Genomic DNA, 17,566 nt, shown 5'->3' with positions numbered 1-17,566 from the left:
GCTTGTTTCGGTGGCGGTAGTGGTGGTTTTAGGTGGGTGGTTGATTGTAGTTCGCCGAAAGTGGTGGTTTTAGGTGGGTTTCGGCGGCAGTGGTAGTTTTAGGTGGGTGGTGGTTAGGGTTGTAGATCTGGGTTTATTTGGGTGGTAAATTTGTATTTGGGTGGGTTAGGGTTAGGTGGGTAGGGGTTATGGTGTAGTTTTTGGTGGTTGGGTAGTGGGTGGTGGTGCAGGCCGGTGGTGCGATTTAGGTGGGTGGTGGTGGAGGGTGGGAGGCGTTTTTTTTTTTGTTTTTTTAAAAGCATTTTCCGACGGAATTTCCGTCGAAGATTTCCGGCGGAATACAGTCCGTAGGAAATTTTTGACGAACTTCCCGAACCTGGAATTCACTTCCGGCGGACAGAATTCTGTCGGAAAAGGCCCTTTTTCCGACAACATGCATTTCGACAACCAGTTCCGACGGAAATTTTCCGTCGTAATTCGCCTGTTTTCTAGTAGTGAACGACGGCTTGTTTTTGGTGGTCGTTGGGGAGGGTTGCCGATTTTGGGGACAGGGAAAAGGGAGGGAGCGAATTTATCGGTTGCTTGGGGTGGAAACGGGGCTGTCAAGGTGAGAGGATGGTGGCGGCTGGTTGCCGGCGGTGGGGGTTGGGTGGCTGGGATAGTTTTAGGGTTTTTGTTTTTTTTTTAATTTTTTTTTAATATTTTGGATCAATTATATGCTGACATGTGGCATTGTAGGTCCCACTAACGGATTTCATCCATAATCGGTTAAGTGGTGGTAAAAGCCCTTTTTTGGTTTTTTATGGTGTTAAAATAAAGTTTTTTTTTTTTGTAGTGTTAAAAACCGTTTTTTGGTTTTTTTGTGGTGTTAAAAATCAAAATTTCCTTAATTTTCTAAACAATCCACTTTCTTCTCCCTCTTTCTTCATAAATTCTCAACAACTCTTTAAATTCGTAAACTAAAACCCTTATTTTTTGTTTGTTATGCAAAGGAGTAACTAATGGATAATTGATGGCTAAGGAGTCACTTTATCTCTCCTCCTTATCTGAAACCACCATGGGAGGGAGAAGAAGGAGCCGCACTCAACGGAAACACTTCAAGCAAAGGGGAAAAGGGAAAGGACCCTAATTTCATAACAACCCCAAGTTAATTGAAGAACCCCAAATTTCTAAAAACCTCCAACTTAATTAAACTAGGAACCCTAATTTAAGAAAATCCCCAATTCAATTGAAGCATGAACCCTAATTTCATAAACCCCCCAATTCTACCTATTTACCCCAATTATAGTGGAATTTGGTGAAGGAAATGCGAATTGAAGTTGGGAGAGCTATTTTAAAGAGAAAAATGGGGAGAAAATCAATCAAAATGATCAAAATAGCGGTTAGTAGCCGTTAGGTGGGGTCCACAGACGGAAAATCCATCGAAATTTTAAAAAAGGTGGTAATATGAGTAATTATTTAATTTAAGTGGTGGTAATTTTTTAAAAAAAAATTAAACATGTTTTTATTTTGAAAATGGTACATTTTTTGTTGGTAATTTAAAAAATTTCCTAACCTCAATTACATACTTTAAACATAATTAATTAAAACTAATCAAATCTAATTAAATTCATCTTATCCATAATCTTTCTCTCTCTTTTTCTTCTTCATCTTCTTCCTCATCCCCTAATTTTGTCTCTCCCCTCCTCTAACCCCATTATCATAAATTATTGAAGAAGACCACCCTTTCGTGTTGGTTTTCAGATCTGACGGTTTTCGTGGGTTTTGGTTTGGGATTTCGTGGGATCGGGTTTTGGGTTCGTGGGTTATGGATTTTGAGGTTATGGGTTCGAGTACAAGTTCAAGTTTCCGTGTTGGGGTTTTGGGGTTCGTGGGTTTGTTGGGTGTGGTGGTGGTGCTCAAATTCGTGGGTTCGTGGTTATGGTGGTATGATGGATTTGTGGGTTTGACTTATAGTGGGTTCGATTGTGGGTTCGTGGGTTTGATTGTGGGTTCGATTGTGGTGCTACTAGGTGGTGGTGGTATGGTACTGGGTGGTTTCGTGGTGTTGGATGATAGTGCTGCTAGGTGGTGGTGGTATTGGGTGGTTTTGGTTGTGTTTGATTTTGGTTTAATTAAGTTTTTTTGGTCAGATTAATACTAAGTACATACCCTTATTTTTCAATAATTACACTAAAAGTACTTTTGCTTAGGAGTCTGCAATCCCCTAGTTTGTTTGAGAGTAATATGTAACGGAGGGAGTATATAGATTTTAAATAGATGTTCTTAAGAACAATTTATAATCTATCCATCTATAAATATAACTAAAGTAATTACCGCCAATGTCATTACTTTCCACATGTCAACTTCTTGTAAAAATATTTCCCTCCAAAACTAATAATGACATCATTAATTTTTTTTCAACATAAATAAAAATTTGAAAATGCTAAATTAATTATATGTTTTTCTAATAGATTTTATATTTGAATTGACTAATTATGCAATTTCCATTGGAGAATTAAAGGAAGGTCGGACTATTTCATTTTCTTATAAACATTATTTTTTTCTCATACCCCGTATATTTTATACAGATTATATGAATTGGGGTGTCCAATCTTATTTAATTTATCAATTTATTAGATTTTTCTTAAATTATTTCTACTACGTACATAATCCACACAAATAAGCTACAAAATATTGTTAAAATCGTAAATTATTGTTAAGATCGTGCATCGCACGAGCCTAATCTAGTAAATATACTAAAATAACAACCGCTAATATCATCACTTTTTGTAATTGTACAAATGTCAAGCTGCAGTAAAAAATTTTCCCGCCTAAATCAATTGCTGACATCATATTTTTATTTATTTTTTTACCTAATTTTTTTTAAGACAATTATTATTATTATTATTATTATTATTATTATTATTATTATTATTATTATTATTATTATTATTATTATTATTATTATTATTATTATTATTATTATTATTATTATTATTACTATTACTATTATACTCCATATTTTATATTGTGAATTTATGAGTGACTATCTGACTTCAAAATATAATTACTCTTGGTTAAGAGTACTCCGTAATACATAATTTGCTTAAATTTTTACTCTTCTTCAAAATTAATAAGAGCTAAATATCATTATAAAAGGCAATTAGTTATGTTTTTATAATTTATTTCATATGAGGGACATATATAAAATATATATTTATTTCAATAATTTTTTTTATGTCGTGCATCGCATAGGACTTATCTAGTATAATACTCTGTAGCAAAATTAATCTTATCGCTTACATTTTCGCAAACATACAACTCTGCAACTATTTAGAATATGTAACTCAAAAATGCATTGTACTTAATATGCTAATGTTTTTTTTCCAAAAATTTGTCCATTTTAGGAAATTCTTAGGACAATTAAAGAACTTAGGATAGTCGCTATTAATTAGTTAATGAATTTTGATGTGTAATAATTATTTTAATCAAACAATAAATAGCAGAAGTACATTTATATATCCGGGGCATCCCGCGGGATAAAAACTTGTTGATTGTCCTATTTGAAATCTTTAATCTACTTCTTTAACGATAAATGCATACTCTAAAACATAGTAACGTTTTTATCTGTAATTCATCTCAATTTCTTCTTTTCAAGTATATGTTTTTCATATTTTTGTAGTGATAATTTTTTTTTTTTTTTGAAGCATTTGTAGTATAATTTTAAATAATTTAATTATAATATTACACTAGAAATTTTTTTTTTCAAAGAAAAATAAAAATAAAACAAATATGAAAATAGAAAGAATATTGAGATATATTTAGGAAATATTAGGATATATTTGTTTAGCATATTTTGTAATAGTATATCTTTTGGTATATTTTATGGGTAGTTCCTAATCCTATCACAATAGGGTTGGTCTTTGTGTTATATAAGCTTTGGCAAAGTCATTAATGAGATCAAGCAATTACGTTCATAATATTTAGCAAAGAAGCAAAAGGAGTACATCCAAACTTCATCCCTATAATATACTTGGTATGTTAAGAAACGGTACAAGTGCGGGACTTAGAGGTGTCAACAACTTACTCAACAGTTCTGACCCAATTAAACTTGAAAAAACTTGATTCAAATTTTAACTTATATGGACATAATAATTTAACATGACTCAATTTTAAATAAGACTCATCCCACTCAGTCTTACTAAGCCATACCTGAGTATCCGTAATTGGAGTAGACGTGAATCGTACACCATAAAATGTGCTCACATACATACATACATATAAGCTAAGTTTGGTCATTGCCACCTTCAACCTTGAGGTTGGGGGATCAATCCCCGTTAAAGACGCTTTGAGAGTTCGGATCCCTTACCCTTCTCCCTCACTCTAAAGCGTCTAATTCGCAAATATCGGACAAAAAATAATGCGAGGATTGAGGTACAATCAAGGTTTTTTACCTTACCTATTTATAAAAAAAATAAAAAAATAAAAACAACATATTTGTAGACAGTTGGTGGTCCAACCATCGATGGTTGAACTGAGCTTTCGATATCATCATATACGGAGCAAGAAATAAAGAAAGGCCTACATAAGATTTAATGGAAAGCCCAATTACACAAAACGCCCAACGAGGACCACATTGGTTGACAGTTTGAAACTATGCACATGGAGAAATTGGCAGACAATTAAAATGCAGCCAACCATATTATCAACATTTAGCATAAGTAAATGCATATTGGCATACTGCATAATGTATACTTCTTCCAAAAAAAAAAAAAACAAAAAAAAAAACTCCTACTTAAGGACATATTTAGCAACCATATTATACTCCGTATTATCAACATTGAGCCTTATACTCCGTATATATTTACCTTTTGGTTAGTCTAAAATTATACTACTTACAAGTAACTTGTAGACTTGTAGTATATGAACTTATGTGCACAAATAAAAAAAACTATATATATATATCTAACACAACCTCACCTTATCTAAATTTATTTGAAAAGTAAATTAAGCCACTAAAAAAATGTAAATAATTAATTTTATTAATTTCTTGTATATCAAACTTATAATTATTTTTCTCCATATTAGTTATTCACATTCAATTTATATAATTTTTTTGATCATATATGCCAATTATTAAAAGACGAAAGGAGTACATTTTAAACAATATACTATTATTTTTTTTTTTAACGATTTATATAGTAGTAACACATTATAATTTTTTTTTAAACAATTATAGTAGTGCAGGGTAAGACCATTGTCTGACAGAATATGGACTGAACTGTTAGTGGTACTCTAGAATATGTACTAGTGTACTACTAATACGGAGTTGAATTCAGCATGGCAATATTATATGTGGATGCCGATTATGAAAGTAACCAATCATGGACTCGTCAAGCCGCAAACACTATACACTACATGTAACTATCTAATAATATACCAGTATTACTAGTGTTGCTGGGAGGAATTACGTGTTCTCTTAAAGATGGTTGTACAGTTGTACACTTGTACTCATGCTTCATGTTGAGTCAATAATCAAGGAATAACATTTGCGGAAGATCATAAATTAATGGTCAGTATAAGCAAGCTCGACCTAGCTCGACCCATGATACCCATACACCACAAGCTAGTGCTCGACATAGCTGGCTCACCCTACGCGTGGTTGGTTTACTGTAAAGTGAGTAGAAATTCAAATTCAAGTGAAATTATTGGTCAGTATAAGCAAGCTCGACCCATGATACCCATACACCACAAGCTCAACCTAGCTGGCTCACCCTACGTGTGGTTGGTTTGTTGTAAAGCGAGCAGAAAATCAAATTCAAGTGAATAATAGCAACAGAAATACAACTCCCCAGCTTTGTAAATATGATTATTGATTGTTATTGTATCTCGATTACTAATAGGTTTATTTTTTAATTTATTTATCAATCAAAAACACTTTTAGAGCCCTCTAATATTATTGATGGGGATTGCCATGGCAAATTATTTAACTTATAATCTTGGATAATACGGGTAAACATTAGTTTTTTTGTACTCAGTAATACCAATTACAAATTTCTTAGATGTTGAGGTAAAAGGAACAAGTAAAGAATCCGGAATCAATCATCATTTGTTCAACTAGGAAAAAAAATTAAGACCCCAAAACAAAACTCTTAACCAGAACATTAAAAGAGGCAGGGTCACCAATTGAGGAAAACAAGAGAAAAATGCCGGGGGCAAACCCAAAGAGTTGATGTGTGATACTCGTAGATGCCTGACGGAAGGAATTCTGATAGTCCTATACTAGCTTAATCATCTTGTAGCCTTGTGTGTTCAGAGCCTCATAATCACTTAAATTGACCTACATTAGAGTAGAAACTTGTGCATCTAGCCATCTGCTCTATGCAGACACTGTAGCTGGCTGCTTACTCTCTCCCTCTTGTAGACTTGCGTAATAATTGACCAATACCTTCCATCCTCCGGGACACATAAAGCCATCAGGAGGGTTCTCTCCAGTTCTTGCAAAAGAACGCATCTGCAACACATTGAAAGAAGTGATGAGCATGATATGTTTCATTGAAATTAATTCTTAGATTTGGTAAGGATAATTTGTTCCTTAGCACTTGGGTGGTGGACTATTTATCTTTTGAAGGCTTAGAACCCTTGTAAAAATAAAACGATACTATATCTAGTTATATGGGTTTAGCGCATTACTACACTCCAATCTATATGGTCGCAACCCACTTCTACAAGTCCACTGCCACTATTGAAATCTATTGCACTGAATCAGATGAAACTCCTAGCATTCCAGACCGTGTAAATCTGGAGTCTCTTTAATGTCATTACCATTAGCTAAAATCAAGCATAAGATGTAATGCATTACATGAGTCATTACCACAGTTCTGGACAAAGAAACTCCTTGAATCATACTGATTAAAGTATTTACGCACCAAAAAGACGTCGGACACATTTACCTTGGTTCCAGAAATGAAGAGGAAATCTTTAGCACGAGAAGGATCAAAGAAAGACATTTTCTTTGCCATAGTATCATATGCTGCAACCTGCAAGACAATGTATGGTTCAGTACAGAAGCAACAGTTGAAATTTTTAACAGAAAAGCTGCAGGCCTGGGAAAGAATAGATATTTTTAAAAAATAACATGTCCACGTGTCACAAACTGGATAAAACACAAGAATTAAAGAATATATGACATAATTCAAAACTGGACCAACAAAAAACAGAAGATATGGGCCTGTAAGACAATAAAAACAGTGATTGGCACGCCCAGGTGTCATCGAATCAGGTAAAAACTTCAAAGCCCAAAAGGCCAATTCTCTTATTTAGTCAAGCCAACAACAGACATGACATTTATTCATGTTTTTTGTTGCAAAGGAACAACTATGAAGCATATCCTTGAGATTACCAACACAATTCCAAAAAGGTGGATGATACCCAAGGTAGATAAACAATCTTGTAGGGCATTGTTGTTCAAGACATATGTTCCATTTCACATTATTTATCAGAACTTAAATCAAGCATGCAAGCACACTTCAGAACCCATCAAAACAAATTAAAGACCACAAATTATTTTAGAAGAAAAGAAAGAAGCAAGTTATGACCCACCCTAAATGGTAGAATGTTCAACTTCTCCAGCCCAGGTGCCATGCTCAAAACTTTCTTTCCATGGTCAGGATCATAGAGATCTCTTTTCTCTGTCGGATGACCCATACCGGCAGGATCACGACCAACAATGTAAAAATTAGCACCAGCATTAATTCGTGCTTTGGCATGCCACTGTACTTCAGTTGGACCAGCATAATGCATGGGAGATGGGAATATGGCCACAACAGTAGTCTCTGGATCAAGAACTCCATCTTCTAGAACCTAATAAAATTGAATGATAGTGAGCTAAACCTGAAAATATTAGAATAGCAGGAAATCACCAGCCAACGGATTTCACAACATATATCCACTGCACAAACTTAGTCTGAATTACTCACTAATATAATATAGTCGAGCCTTGCATGCAAATATTTGTTCATTGCATGACACACAGAAAACATCAGATCAATATGCCCTTAAAGAAAAATGGAATCGATAGTTTTCATACTAATCCACAGGGGAAAGGATGAGGAAGAGAAAATCCAAGCATAATGAGTAACAGTGCACAGTAAGACACAATTGACGCTAATCTATTCTACTGAGCAAAATAGATCAACAGATTACCTTGCTATGTTGCTCCATCCGAACATCCAAGGGCACATCATCAGCCTTAGTGAAACCTCCCAAAGGATGTAGCAAGAGAATTGGATTCTTATAGCCCATGTCCAGTAACCTCTGACGTGTATCATTCATCAACAAAGCATGTCCATTATGAACTGGATTTCTAAGCTGGAAAGCAAAAACTGCATCAGCTTCACGCCTGTCAAACTCCTTTCGAAGCTCTTTAGGAGAAATCCTGTATTGATCGAGACCATCATTATATTTGATTTCTTTCAATACTTCCAATTCTCCTCCTATGAGCCAATTTCCAGCAGGTGTAATAACCTCCTCAACATAAGGCAATCCAGGAGCAGTAGTTCCCCAAGTTCTAGCTATTCTTTCCTCTTTATTATGCTTGTATATCTCAATGCTGCATAACAAAGCAAAGTTTAATATCTGAGAAATAAAAAAAGTTTATAAACCAGAATATTGAAGGCAATCAATCAATAATTCATGATGGGGGAAAAGGTTTGGATTTTGAAAAAATATGATGCCTGATGCAACATACATATGTGCTGGTTAGTATGACCAACAATTAGATCTTGCTTGAGAAAGGATGTGATTATGACAACTCTATCAGCTCTAAATTGTTGAAATACTTCAATTTTTTTTTAAAGAGTGTCTTCTTCTTTTAAACATTTTTTCGCTCTGAAACAAGAACAAAAAAGTATTTTCCCATGTAAAGTAAAATAAAACAGAAACCAACCACATAGATAATCTCAGTGGACAAAATACTTATAGGAAGCAATAAATATTCCTCCTTTAGAAAATTATTTCAATTGAGAGAGAATTTACAAAGAAAAGAGGACATCAAATTAAGAAAAACTGGATTGCAGCCTGTAGACAACTAAAAGATTGCTAATTATGTGCCTGAGCAACGAAAAAAGAAAGTTTAGGACTAACATGTGTTTGATAGAAAGCCACTAATTTATGCAACGAAATTTGAGACCAAAGTCATAAAGAGGCCTTGTTTGGCTATGAGATAGCTGTTAGCAGTTCATTGATTCAGACCAGATAATCATATTACTTTTTAAAAAGGAAAAATTAGAAATGATACTCTCAACTTTCATTAATTTTGCTTGAATAATCCCAACTTTGGATAATTCTAGAATATTCCGAATTTTAGGGGTTCCTATTTTTCTTCAATCCCAAAAACTGGTGACCGGTTGGATAGGTTACTTCTATTTATTTTTTTAAATAAGTGACACGTGCTACATGTTAATTGGTTAAGAAAATTAAAAACAAACAAACAAAAAAAACAACGGTCCCAGCAAAACCCTTGACGGAGTTGACGCAAATAATCTGCCAATGTTACCCCTCCTCTCACCGGCCAATTGCCCCAGCCACGCACGAAACCCCTTTTCATTTTCTCTATCCTCTCAATTGCAGCCGCTAAATCCGGCCACTTGTGCGTCGCCGCTCGTGAAACTCCCTTGAAACCCCTCCCCTACTCCCAAAAACACCTAACCCATCCCTGAAAACTTCGTTTTCGTTGGTGGGTTTTTGGGGTTTTAAATGGTGGATGCGATTTTGGGGTTTCGTGGATACGAATTTGGGGTTAGGGTGGTTGCATGGGGTTCCGGTGATTTCACTGGTTGCGTGGGGTTTCGAGGAGGGGGGGAAACGGCGACTCAAGGATCTTTTGTTCTTATTACAGAGGCTTCTTTTAAAATGGATCCGAAGTATCCATGTCCATGTGGAGCAAGTGATCTTAATATCAAAACCACAAAAAAACCGGGGGTGAACCACAATAGGAAGTTTCTAACATGTCCTTCTGTAAGTTGTCATCTGATTTCATTACTTAATTTTTTATTTCATCTGATTCCTTCAATTCATTTTTGATTTCATCTGATTCTTTCAATTCAATTATTTGCTAAGTGTTGGGTCATTCCTGGTGAGGATTTTCCATAAAAAAACAGAATCAAATCATGTGTTTTTATCCAAGCATTTTCCAATTTATGCTTACTACACTTATTTTTTGTTGCACTTATTTTTTCAGGGTTGTGGTTTCTATTCTTTTCTAGATGAACTAAGATTGTGCAAGTGTCGTAAGGGATTCTGCCGCAACACCTTCAGGAAAAATGTGAAACATTGGTGCTGTTCGTTTAAGGTGTGTATAAATGTATAATACACTAATATGTGTTCTTGTAATCATCAATCATGTCTTCGTAATCATCTCTGATTATGTGTTTTCGCGGTTCTTGTGGGTATTTTTCAGAACTAGTGCCCCTACTCCCTGAGCCTGAGCCTCAGCCAGATGAATGATGGTAAACAATTTATGAACCTCAGAAGTATGGTAAACAATTTATGAACCTCAGAAGTATTTATGAGCCTCAGCCAGATGAACCTCAGAAGTATTTTTCAGAAGTAGTACCCCTACTCCAGATCCACTAAAGAAAAGCGCAGGGAAGCACTTTTGAGGTCTTTAAAAGCAACAAGAGCAGTAAACAATGCCTTGATTGACATTATTGAAGATCTTGCTAACCTTCCGCTGAATGATGGTAAACAATTTATGAACTAATGGTTGGAACAATTTATGAATATTGATTTAATTTTGTGGTTGCTGGGGTTTTGATTAAATTTATTTATCTAATTTCAATATTTCCTGTTTTTTTGGCTTTATCTGTTTTTTTTTTTTTTTTTTTTTTGGCTCCCAGATTTCTAATGCTCATTGAGTTCAGTAGGCTGGCATGGTGGAGGTAAGTACTACTCTCTTAGATTAGGAGTACCATGATAGTGAAACTAGATAAAAGATACACGTAGATTTAAATCATCCTTCATAATCTAAAGAACAGTCATTGCTAAAATTTATCTAACAAATGATTTCTTAATCGTCTTAATTTTCGTTTTAATTCAAGTGTTAAATTATTGCAAAGTTTTCTGAGTTCCTTTAATGCTTTAGTACCATCTCTTTCATGCTTAGATTTATTGAATATTGAACCCTAATTGTTGTATTTGAATAATTTTCTTGTTTTTCTTTCTTTCTTTGAAGATCATAGTGGTGGTGGTTGCCGGTGATGAGGGTTGCTGATTATGGATAGGGAATGATTTTAATTTATGGATTTGTTTCTGTATTTGTAGTCATAGGATTTGATTATGGATATGAATTGGAATCTAATGTCTAGGATTAAATGTCATGAATTTAATGGGCTTGGCTAATTGAGCTTCATTTTGGATCGGATTCCAATTACTCCGTACTCGTATATCCAACAAAACCTATCTCAAATCCAACAAGACCAAACCAATCAAGAATATATGTGCAAATACCAAACTTCAATTAAAGAATTGAATGCATTCAACCAACGAATCAATTCTGAAAGGGAAATTAATGCTTCAGTCTACAACACACTTTTCTTTTTTTTTGGTGTGACAAGTCACTACTCCTCTACTCCTCGTTTTACTCTACTCCTCTTATCCCTTGCACATCTATAATCTACTCGTATATCTATAATGTAGACAAAAAAAAAAATTCTATATCTATAATCAATCAATGAATCAATATACTCTACTAAAGTGCTACAGGATGAATATGGACAAACATCACATAAGTTGGTCAAGGAATATTTGACTCCTTATTTTCTTAACAAATACACATACTCCTAATACATTATATAAGTTGGGCCATAACTTTCCTTATATCACAAAATACTACTCCCTCCGTTCCCCAATTTTTGCACCAAAACACTGTGTGGCAGTGTTCATTTGACCACTTTGACTCTCTCTAGTGTTTTACATAAAAGGAAAAATATAATCATATGAGATCTCGTTTGATTCGTCTCAAAGTAAACTTTTTTTATATATAATTTTTATAATATATTATTACACATATTTAAAGATTTTTTTATTTAAAGTTGTATCTCGGGTGATGTGAAAAAGTAATTGGTGCAAATAATAGGGGGACGGAGGGAGTATAAAGCAATGAAGGAAAGTTATATCAATCATAAGAAAAAGTAATTTGGAAATTTCTTGGTACTCCGCATGTTTTTATAAATATAATAAAAACTCTGTAACAACAAATCAACTTCTGCAATTGATTTAGCATGTATTTTAAGAAAACAACTTAAGGGTGTAAAAAATAATTTAATTAGAATGGTTTAATATAAATAAGAATGTAATTATAATTTTCTAATTTTAAAAAAGTCTTTATTAATTTTTTTATTCGATTAATCAAACAACCCTTCAACTTTGCACCAAGGGGATAGTAGTAATATTATTGATAGGCTTGGAAATCAACAGAGGATTTCTTGAATTTGTTCCTTGACTTATGGATTAAATCCAAAGAGGTTGCAATTTTTGTGTTACGGTGGCAACTGGCAAGTGGAAGACATACACCCCGTAAGGGCGAATGAGGGATCACGTCGGACAACGGTCAAAAAGACTTGTTTTTTTTACCTTCGTTCACTCCTAATTTGTCAAAAGACAACTTAAAAAAATAATTCACAACTATCAAATTGTAAAACCAAAATTTAAAAGTGAAATGTTTTGTAGCAACTTAAAGCAAATTAGGCTCGAGTGACCTATGCGTCCTTAAAATAACCTGTCCTAGTTGATCGCGAAAAAAACAGGAAATATTGAAATTATTGAAATTAGAGCATACTTGTCCTTAAAAAAAAAAAACATTAGTTCTGCATATATGTCTGCGTAAATTCATATGAAAAGAAGCCCATGGCAGCAACATGAAGGAAAAAGGAAAGTGGCAAAGATGAAGAACAAGAGGGGCATATCCAAAACTCTGAGAGAGAGAGAGAGAGAGAGAGAGAGAGAAAGAGAGAGAGAGAGGGGGAGAGAGAGAGAGAGGGAGATGGGGTTAGCTACCATGATATGGTGTGTTTTGCAAACATACGTTGTTAGGTGTTGGCTAGTTCAGCTGGCGCTTTCCATTAAGTAAAAATCCATTTAAATATTTGAGTTGGTTATATTAATCAAGTGCAACATTAGGAATTGCAAAGATGTTTAGTAATGTTGGTAGCTAGTATTTAGTTGTAAGTAAAAAAAATTGATGAAAAAAAATAAAAAACATATTTCGGGAAAAATAGCTGAAAAGGTTCTCCCAAATTTTCCATTTTCACTTGAATGTCTTCTATTTTGTGAACAGAAGAGTCAATCATCATCATTTTTTTTTGTTTGTTGACCACATTAACAAGCTAAAAGCAACGGCCAAAATATGTGGGTAATAGTCATGAAACAAACAAGCCATTTTGTCTTGGCCTAAACCACCTAGAAGAAGATTATGAGAAGACGATCTAAACGGATTATCCAAAGAAGTGAAGGACAATGAATGCTAATTCATGATCCAAATCTATAGCAGGATTAAAAGTCTTTTCATAAAATATTAGACCTTTGAGGCTTTAATAAACCACAACTATCATCCTCGAAAAGATTTAATTACAGTCATGAACCGTCACTTTCCAATATAGGTCATCTTAGATTATAAAATTCGGGTTAACAAACTCTTGTCTCTAGGGGGCAAAAAAGACTCCTTGATTATAACATCATAAAAATCCTCCCACTCACTCCCAAATACTATGACATATAGATGCTTGTAAGCACCATAATCCGCACTTACGACGCATCACATTCCACACCTGCCTTTCGTTTCAATAATTAAAAAATGTAATCATACCAATTATAGTAATATACAGTTTTACCACTATTAGGCATCACCAAAAGGAAGGTCTTCAGACTTCAGCACATTTTCAAATCAGACAGAATATTGTCATTTTGTCAGCATACAAACATCACTTTACCCTTATTTTATTCCTATCAAATAAAAGAGCACACAATATTCATATTAATTAACGGAAAAAACGATTTAAACATCAAATTTTTAAATATGACATACATTTAAACCCTTCATCTTGTCATCCATTGTCATATCAAAACTATTCAAATGTACAACTATCAATTCATAAAAGAACGATAAAACAGAGAAATATTGAGCAACAAAATTGATGATAAGCACTAATATAAAGAACAAGAACAAGAACCGAACCTTCGCAAAATAGCAACTAAATCACCATTAGGGGCAACCAAAGCAACATTTGGAGAAGAACCAATATCATCTTTAGCTTTATCATCAATAGCCAAAACAATGGGCAAACTCATATTAACAAAAGACCCATCTGCCAATCTCAAAGAATTGAAATGTAAACTCTGCAAATATTCATTTTCCCTCATAAACCCTTTAAGGGGACTAGCCCAACCTTCACTAAGAACATGAACCCATTCTAAATCAATCTTTGTTAACCTAATTTTAGGCAATGATTCAGCCTCAGAAACCCTCAAATTTCTCTCATTTTCAGGCACAACAAGATCAATCAAAGAACCACCATCTGGGTCAATTAAAGAACTTTTGATTACCCTTTTGGATTGGGAAGAAATTGACGACATTTTGGTATGATTTAGGACAATGGGTCTTAATGGGTTTGTTTGGTAGATATATTTGGGGAGAATTTTGGTGGGGTTTTGATGAATTTTGGGTTGAGCTAAGAAATTTGGGTGATTAGAAATGTGTAATTTAATAGTTAAAGACATGATTTTTCTATTTTTCTGTGCCAAAATTCAAGCAAAAGTTTGGTAAAATTTGGAGACAAAGGAGAGTGAAGTGGTAGGGATTTGCCAAAATGAGGGAACGTTATAAAGCGTAGATTCGGGAAAAGGGTGAACATTTTATGTGGCTAATATGGGAATAATATAGTGGATTGCTAAATATCGCCCGCAAATCTCCATATAAAGCCCACAAATCTATATTGAATTTACCTTATTGCCCTAAACCTAAAATAAAAAAATCTAACCATACCCACACTCTAATCACCCGAAAATACGGCAATGTTGAGGCGCCAAGGCAAGGACTTGGCGGCCACAGCGGCGGAGGGAAGGACGGCTCACGGTGGCAGGGTTTTTTTTTTAAAAAAAAAAATTTAAAAAAACCAGAAGAGGTGGGGCGCCTGTCCAGGACGCCCAGCCCCTGGTGGTGGCGTCTGCTCCGGCCGCCGGAACCAGGGGGCTGGCGTCTGACCTGGACGCCTAGCCACGGTTGTGGCGTTTTCCAGAGGCGCCACCGCCGTGGCTGGGCATCCACGTCAGACGCCAGCCCCCTGGTCCCGGCGGCCGGAGCAGACGCCACCACCAGGGGCTGGGCGTCCTGGCCAGGCGCCCTACCACTTTTTTTTTTTTTTTTTTGTCTAATATTTTTTTTTTTGGAAAATCAGAATTCTTTTGTTAATGTTTAATATTTTTGTTTTATGTGTTAATGTTTTTATTTCTAATGTATATATTGTTTTTTAAATCAGAATTTTTTGTGTTAATGTTTAATTAAAAAAAACAAAAACTTTAAATAAAATTTAAAAAAAATTACAAAAAGTTTAAATAAAATTACAAAAAAAAAAAAAAAAAAAAATTACAAAAAGTAGGGATGGCGTCTGGCCAGGACGCCACAGCCATGGTGGCGGCGTCCTGACCAGACGCCACCCCTACTTTTCGTAATCTTTCCCCCGGATTATCTCGCTTTCCGGCGACGATGACGGCTCTTCGGTGTCCCTCGGCGATCCACTCCAGCTCCACATTCTTCGTGAGAGTGAATTACGGTTTCGGTAAAAATTAGAAAAAGGGCAAAAGAGTCAAAGTAAAAATATTTGTGGGCTTTATGTGGAGATTTGCGGGCGACGTTTAACAAATCCCATAAATATAACGGGGAATGTTATAAAGCATAGATTCGAGAAATAGGGTGGACATTTTATGTGGCTCATAAGGGAATATACTTGTTTATAGTTGGTACCAACTAGGCAACTATATGTGGATTGCTAAATACCGCCAACGTTTTTAATCAAACTGTCAACAAAAAGTGTTGAAGGGACAAAATTACCCTTAATCATCCCCACTTTGCTTTCTTTCTCCTAAGTCCATCAAGCCAAAACTCAACCGTCAACCACGCACTACAAAGGCTACCACCATTGCCACCACCACCCACGCCACCTTGAGCACGACCACCACCATCCACGCTACTAGGACCACGACCACCTACCCACCATCATTGCCCACAACTCCACAAGTCCACAACTACCAAGACTAGAGCTACCATATTTTTGTTTGTGTTGTCGAAATTAAACCACTAGCAACCTTCATTAATCATTTTGTTTGTGTTGTCAAAATTAAACCACCAGCAACCTTCATTAATCATCTATAAAACGACCCACCAGCTTCCTTCGTTTGTAGGAGGGTGGTGGATTTTTTATATTGCAGGCGACCATCACAATCAGCACGCAAAATCGGTGACCCGGGACGGTAATTGGTTTCAAAGGACGGTTGACCATGGCAACCGGCGTCCAAAACCGGTTACCGTCCCTGGTGATCGGTTTTTCACGCTGGTTGACTACGGTAACCGGCGTCCAAAATCGGTTACCATGGTGTTTAATCGGTTTTGCTTGCCGGAGATTATTAAAAAAAATAGATCGGGGACGAACTAATTTGACGACCACTGTGATGCTAGTTCATTACTCCGTTCGTTGCCATCACTACCCTATCAACTCCGATGTACGGCTGCCGCTTCCCTTCACCTCCGACGTAAAGCCATTGTTGTGGTTGATGGCGGTTGAATTGGGTTATGATAGAGAAAAAAATAAAAGAGAAAGAAGAAGATGAGTGGGGGATATAGTAAGGGCATAAGTGTCCATTCACCTTAAATGTTGGCGATTTTGATAAAAAATATTGGCGGTATTTAACACCCCCCAACTATATACCATGTCGTCAATACTTCCTCTATCCTATATTAATTGAAATTTTGACGAGAAAAGGTTGTTAATAGTGGGTTATCGATGTTTTTGGATAGAGTCGTTGCGGCCTTGCGAGTCGATTCAAGTTAAAAGATGGACCCTCCTAGACCAATATGGGTCGCAGTCTAATAGAAGAAAAAGAGTGGTATACGGTGGTGTACAAGATCAAGTTTCCTTTTATACCATGTTCTCAATAAGGAAAAAATATGCAAAGCTTAAAACTTAAGTATTTTTTTTTTTTGAAAGAAAAACTTAAGTATTTTAATTATATTGTAAGTTTATCTTAAAATGTTTAATTAAAAAAAATGGATCCATTTATATTTTTTTATTTTTTTTTTTTTGTCAGGAAAAAAAAAAATTGGATCCATTTATATCTTAAATTCTTAATTGCACACAACTTTCATAATATTAAGAGCGAACCTACCAAATGCTCTTGGCTTCAAATGGCACCACACATTCAGTTGTCATTGTTATGCTTTTTAGCAAATAAGAACCATATGCTACTTTATAAAGTGGTGCTACTATTTTTTTGACCATAAAATCATTGTTGGCGGCTTGTAATAGTATATATG

General features: G+C 35.1%; 1 protein-coding gene and 1 long non-coding RNA gene across 2 annotated transcripts; one reads left to right on the top strand and one right to left on the bottom strand.

The window, feature by feature from the left end:
- Window positions 1-5,957: 5,957 nt before the first annotated feature.
- Window positions 5,958-14,881, bottom strand: LOC110688716 (ATP sulfurylase 2-like). The gene is made up of 5 exons (XM_021865478.1): window positions 14,216-14,881; window positions 8,188-8,593; window positions 7,585-7,845; window positions 6,936-7,022; window positions 5,958-6,496 (listed from the first exon to the last, which is right to left on the bottom strand). The coding sequence occupies exons 1-5, from the start codon at window positions 14,755-14,757 to the stop codon at window positions 6,362-6,364; spliced, it is 1,431 nt and encodes a 476-aa protein (XP_021721170.1). The 5' UTR covers window positions 14,758-14,881; the 3' UTR covers window positions 5,958-6,361.
- On the top strand, window positions 8,602-13,091 carry LOC110688718. Its single transcript, XR_002504650.1, has 3 exons — window positions 8,602-9,999; window positions 10,223-10,333; window positions 10,442-13,091. It is a non-coding gene; the product is annotated as an uncharacterized LOC110688718 (long non-coding RNA).
- Window positions 14,882-17,566: the final 2,685 nt, after the last annotated feature.

Source organism: Chenopodium quinoa, unplaced genomic scaffold (genome assembly GCF_001683475.1).
Source record: "Chenopodium quinoa cultivar QQ74 unplaced genomic scaffold, ASM168347v1, whole genome shotgun sequence".
In the NCBI taxonomy this organism is placed as follows: Eukaryota; Viridiplantae; Streptophyta; class Magnoliopsida; order Caryophyllales; family Amaranthaceae; genus Chenopodium; species Chenopodium quinoa.
The sequence above is the reverse complement of the archived record's forward strand: the minus strand, read 5'-3'. Positions and strand labels throughout refer to the sequence as shown.

Bases quoted from the DNA above. Each gene is read 5' to 3' on its own strand.
- LOC110688716 (XM_021865478.1), bottom strand. From the start codon at position 14,757: ATGTCTTTAACTATTAAATTACACATTTCTAATCACCCAAATTTCTTA. The intron at 7,846-8,187 runs GTAATCTGTTGA...CAATTTTATTAG, and splicing joins GGATGGAGCAACATAGCAAG to GTTCTAGAAGATGGAGTTCT. The intron at 7,023-7,584 runs GTGGGTCATAAC...ATTGTCTTGCAG, and splicing joins TGAACATTCTACCATTTAGG to GTTGCAGCATATGATACTAT.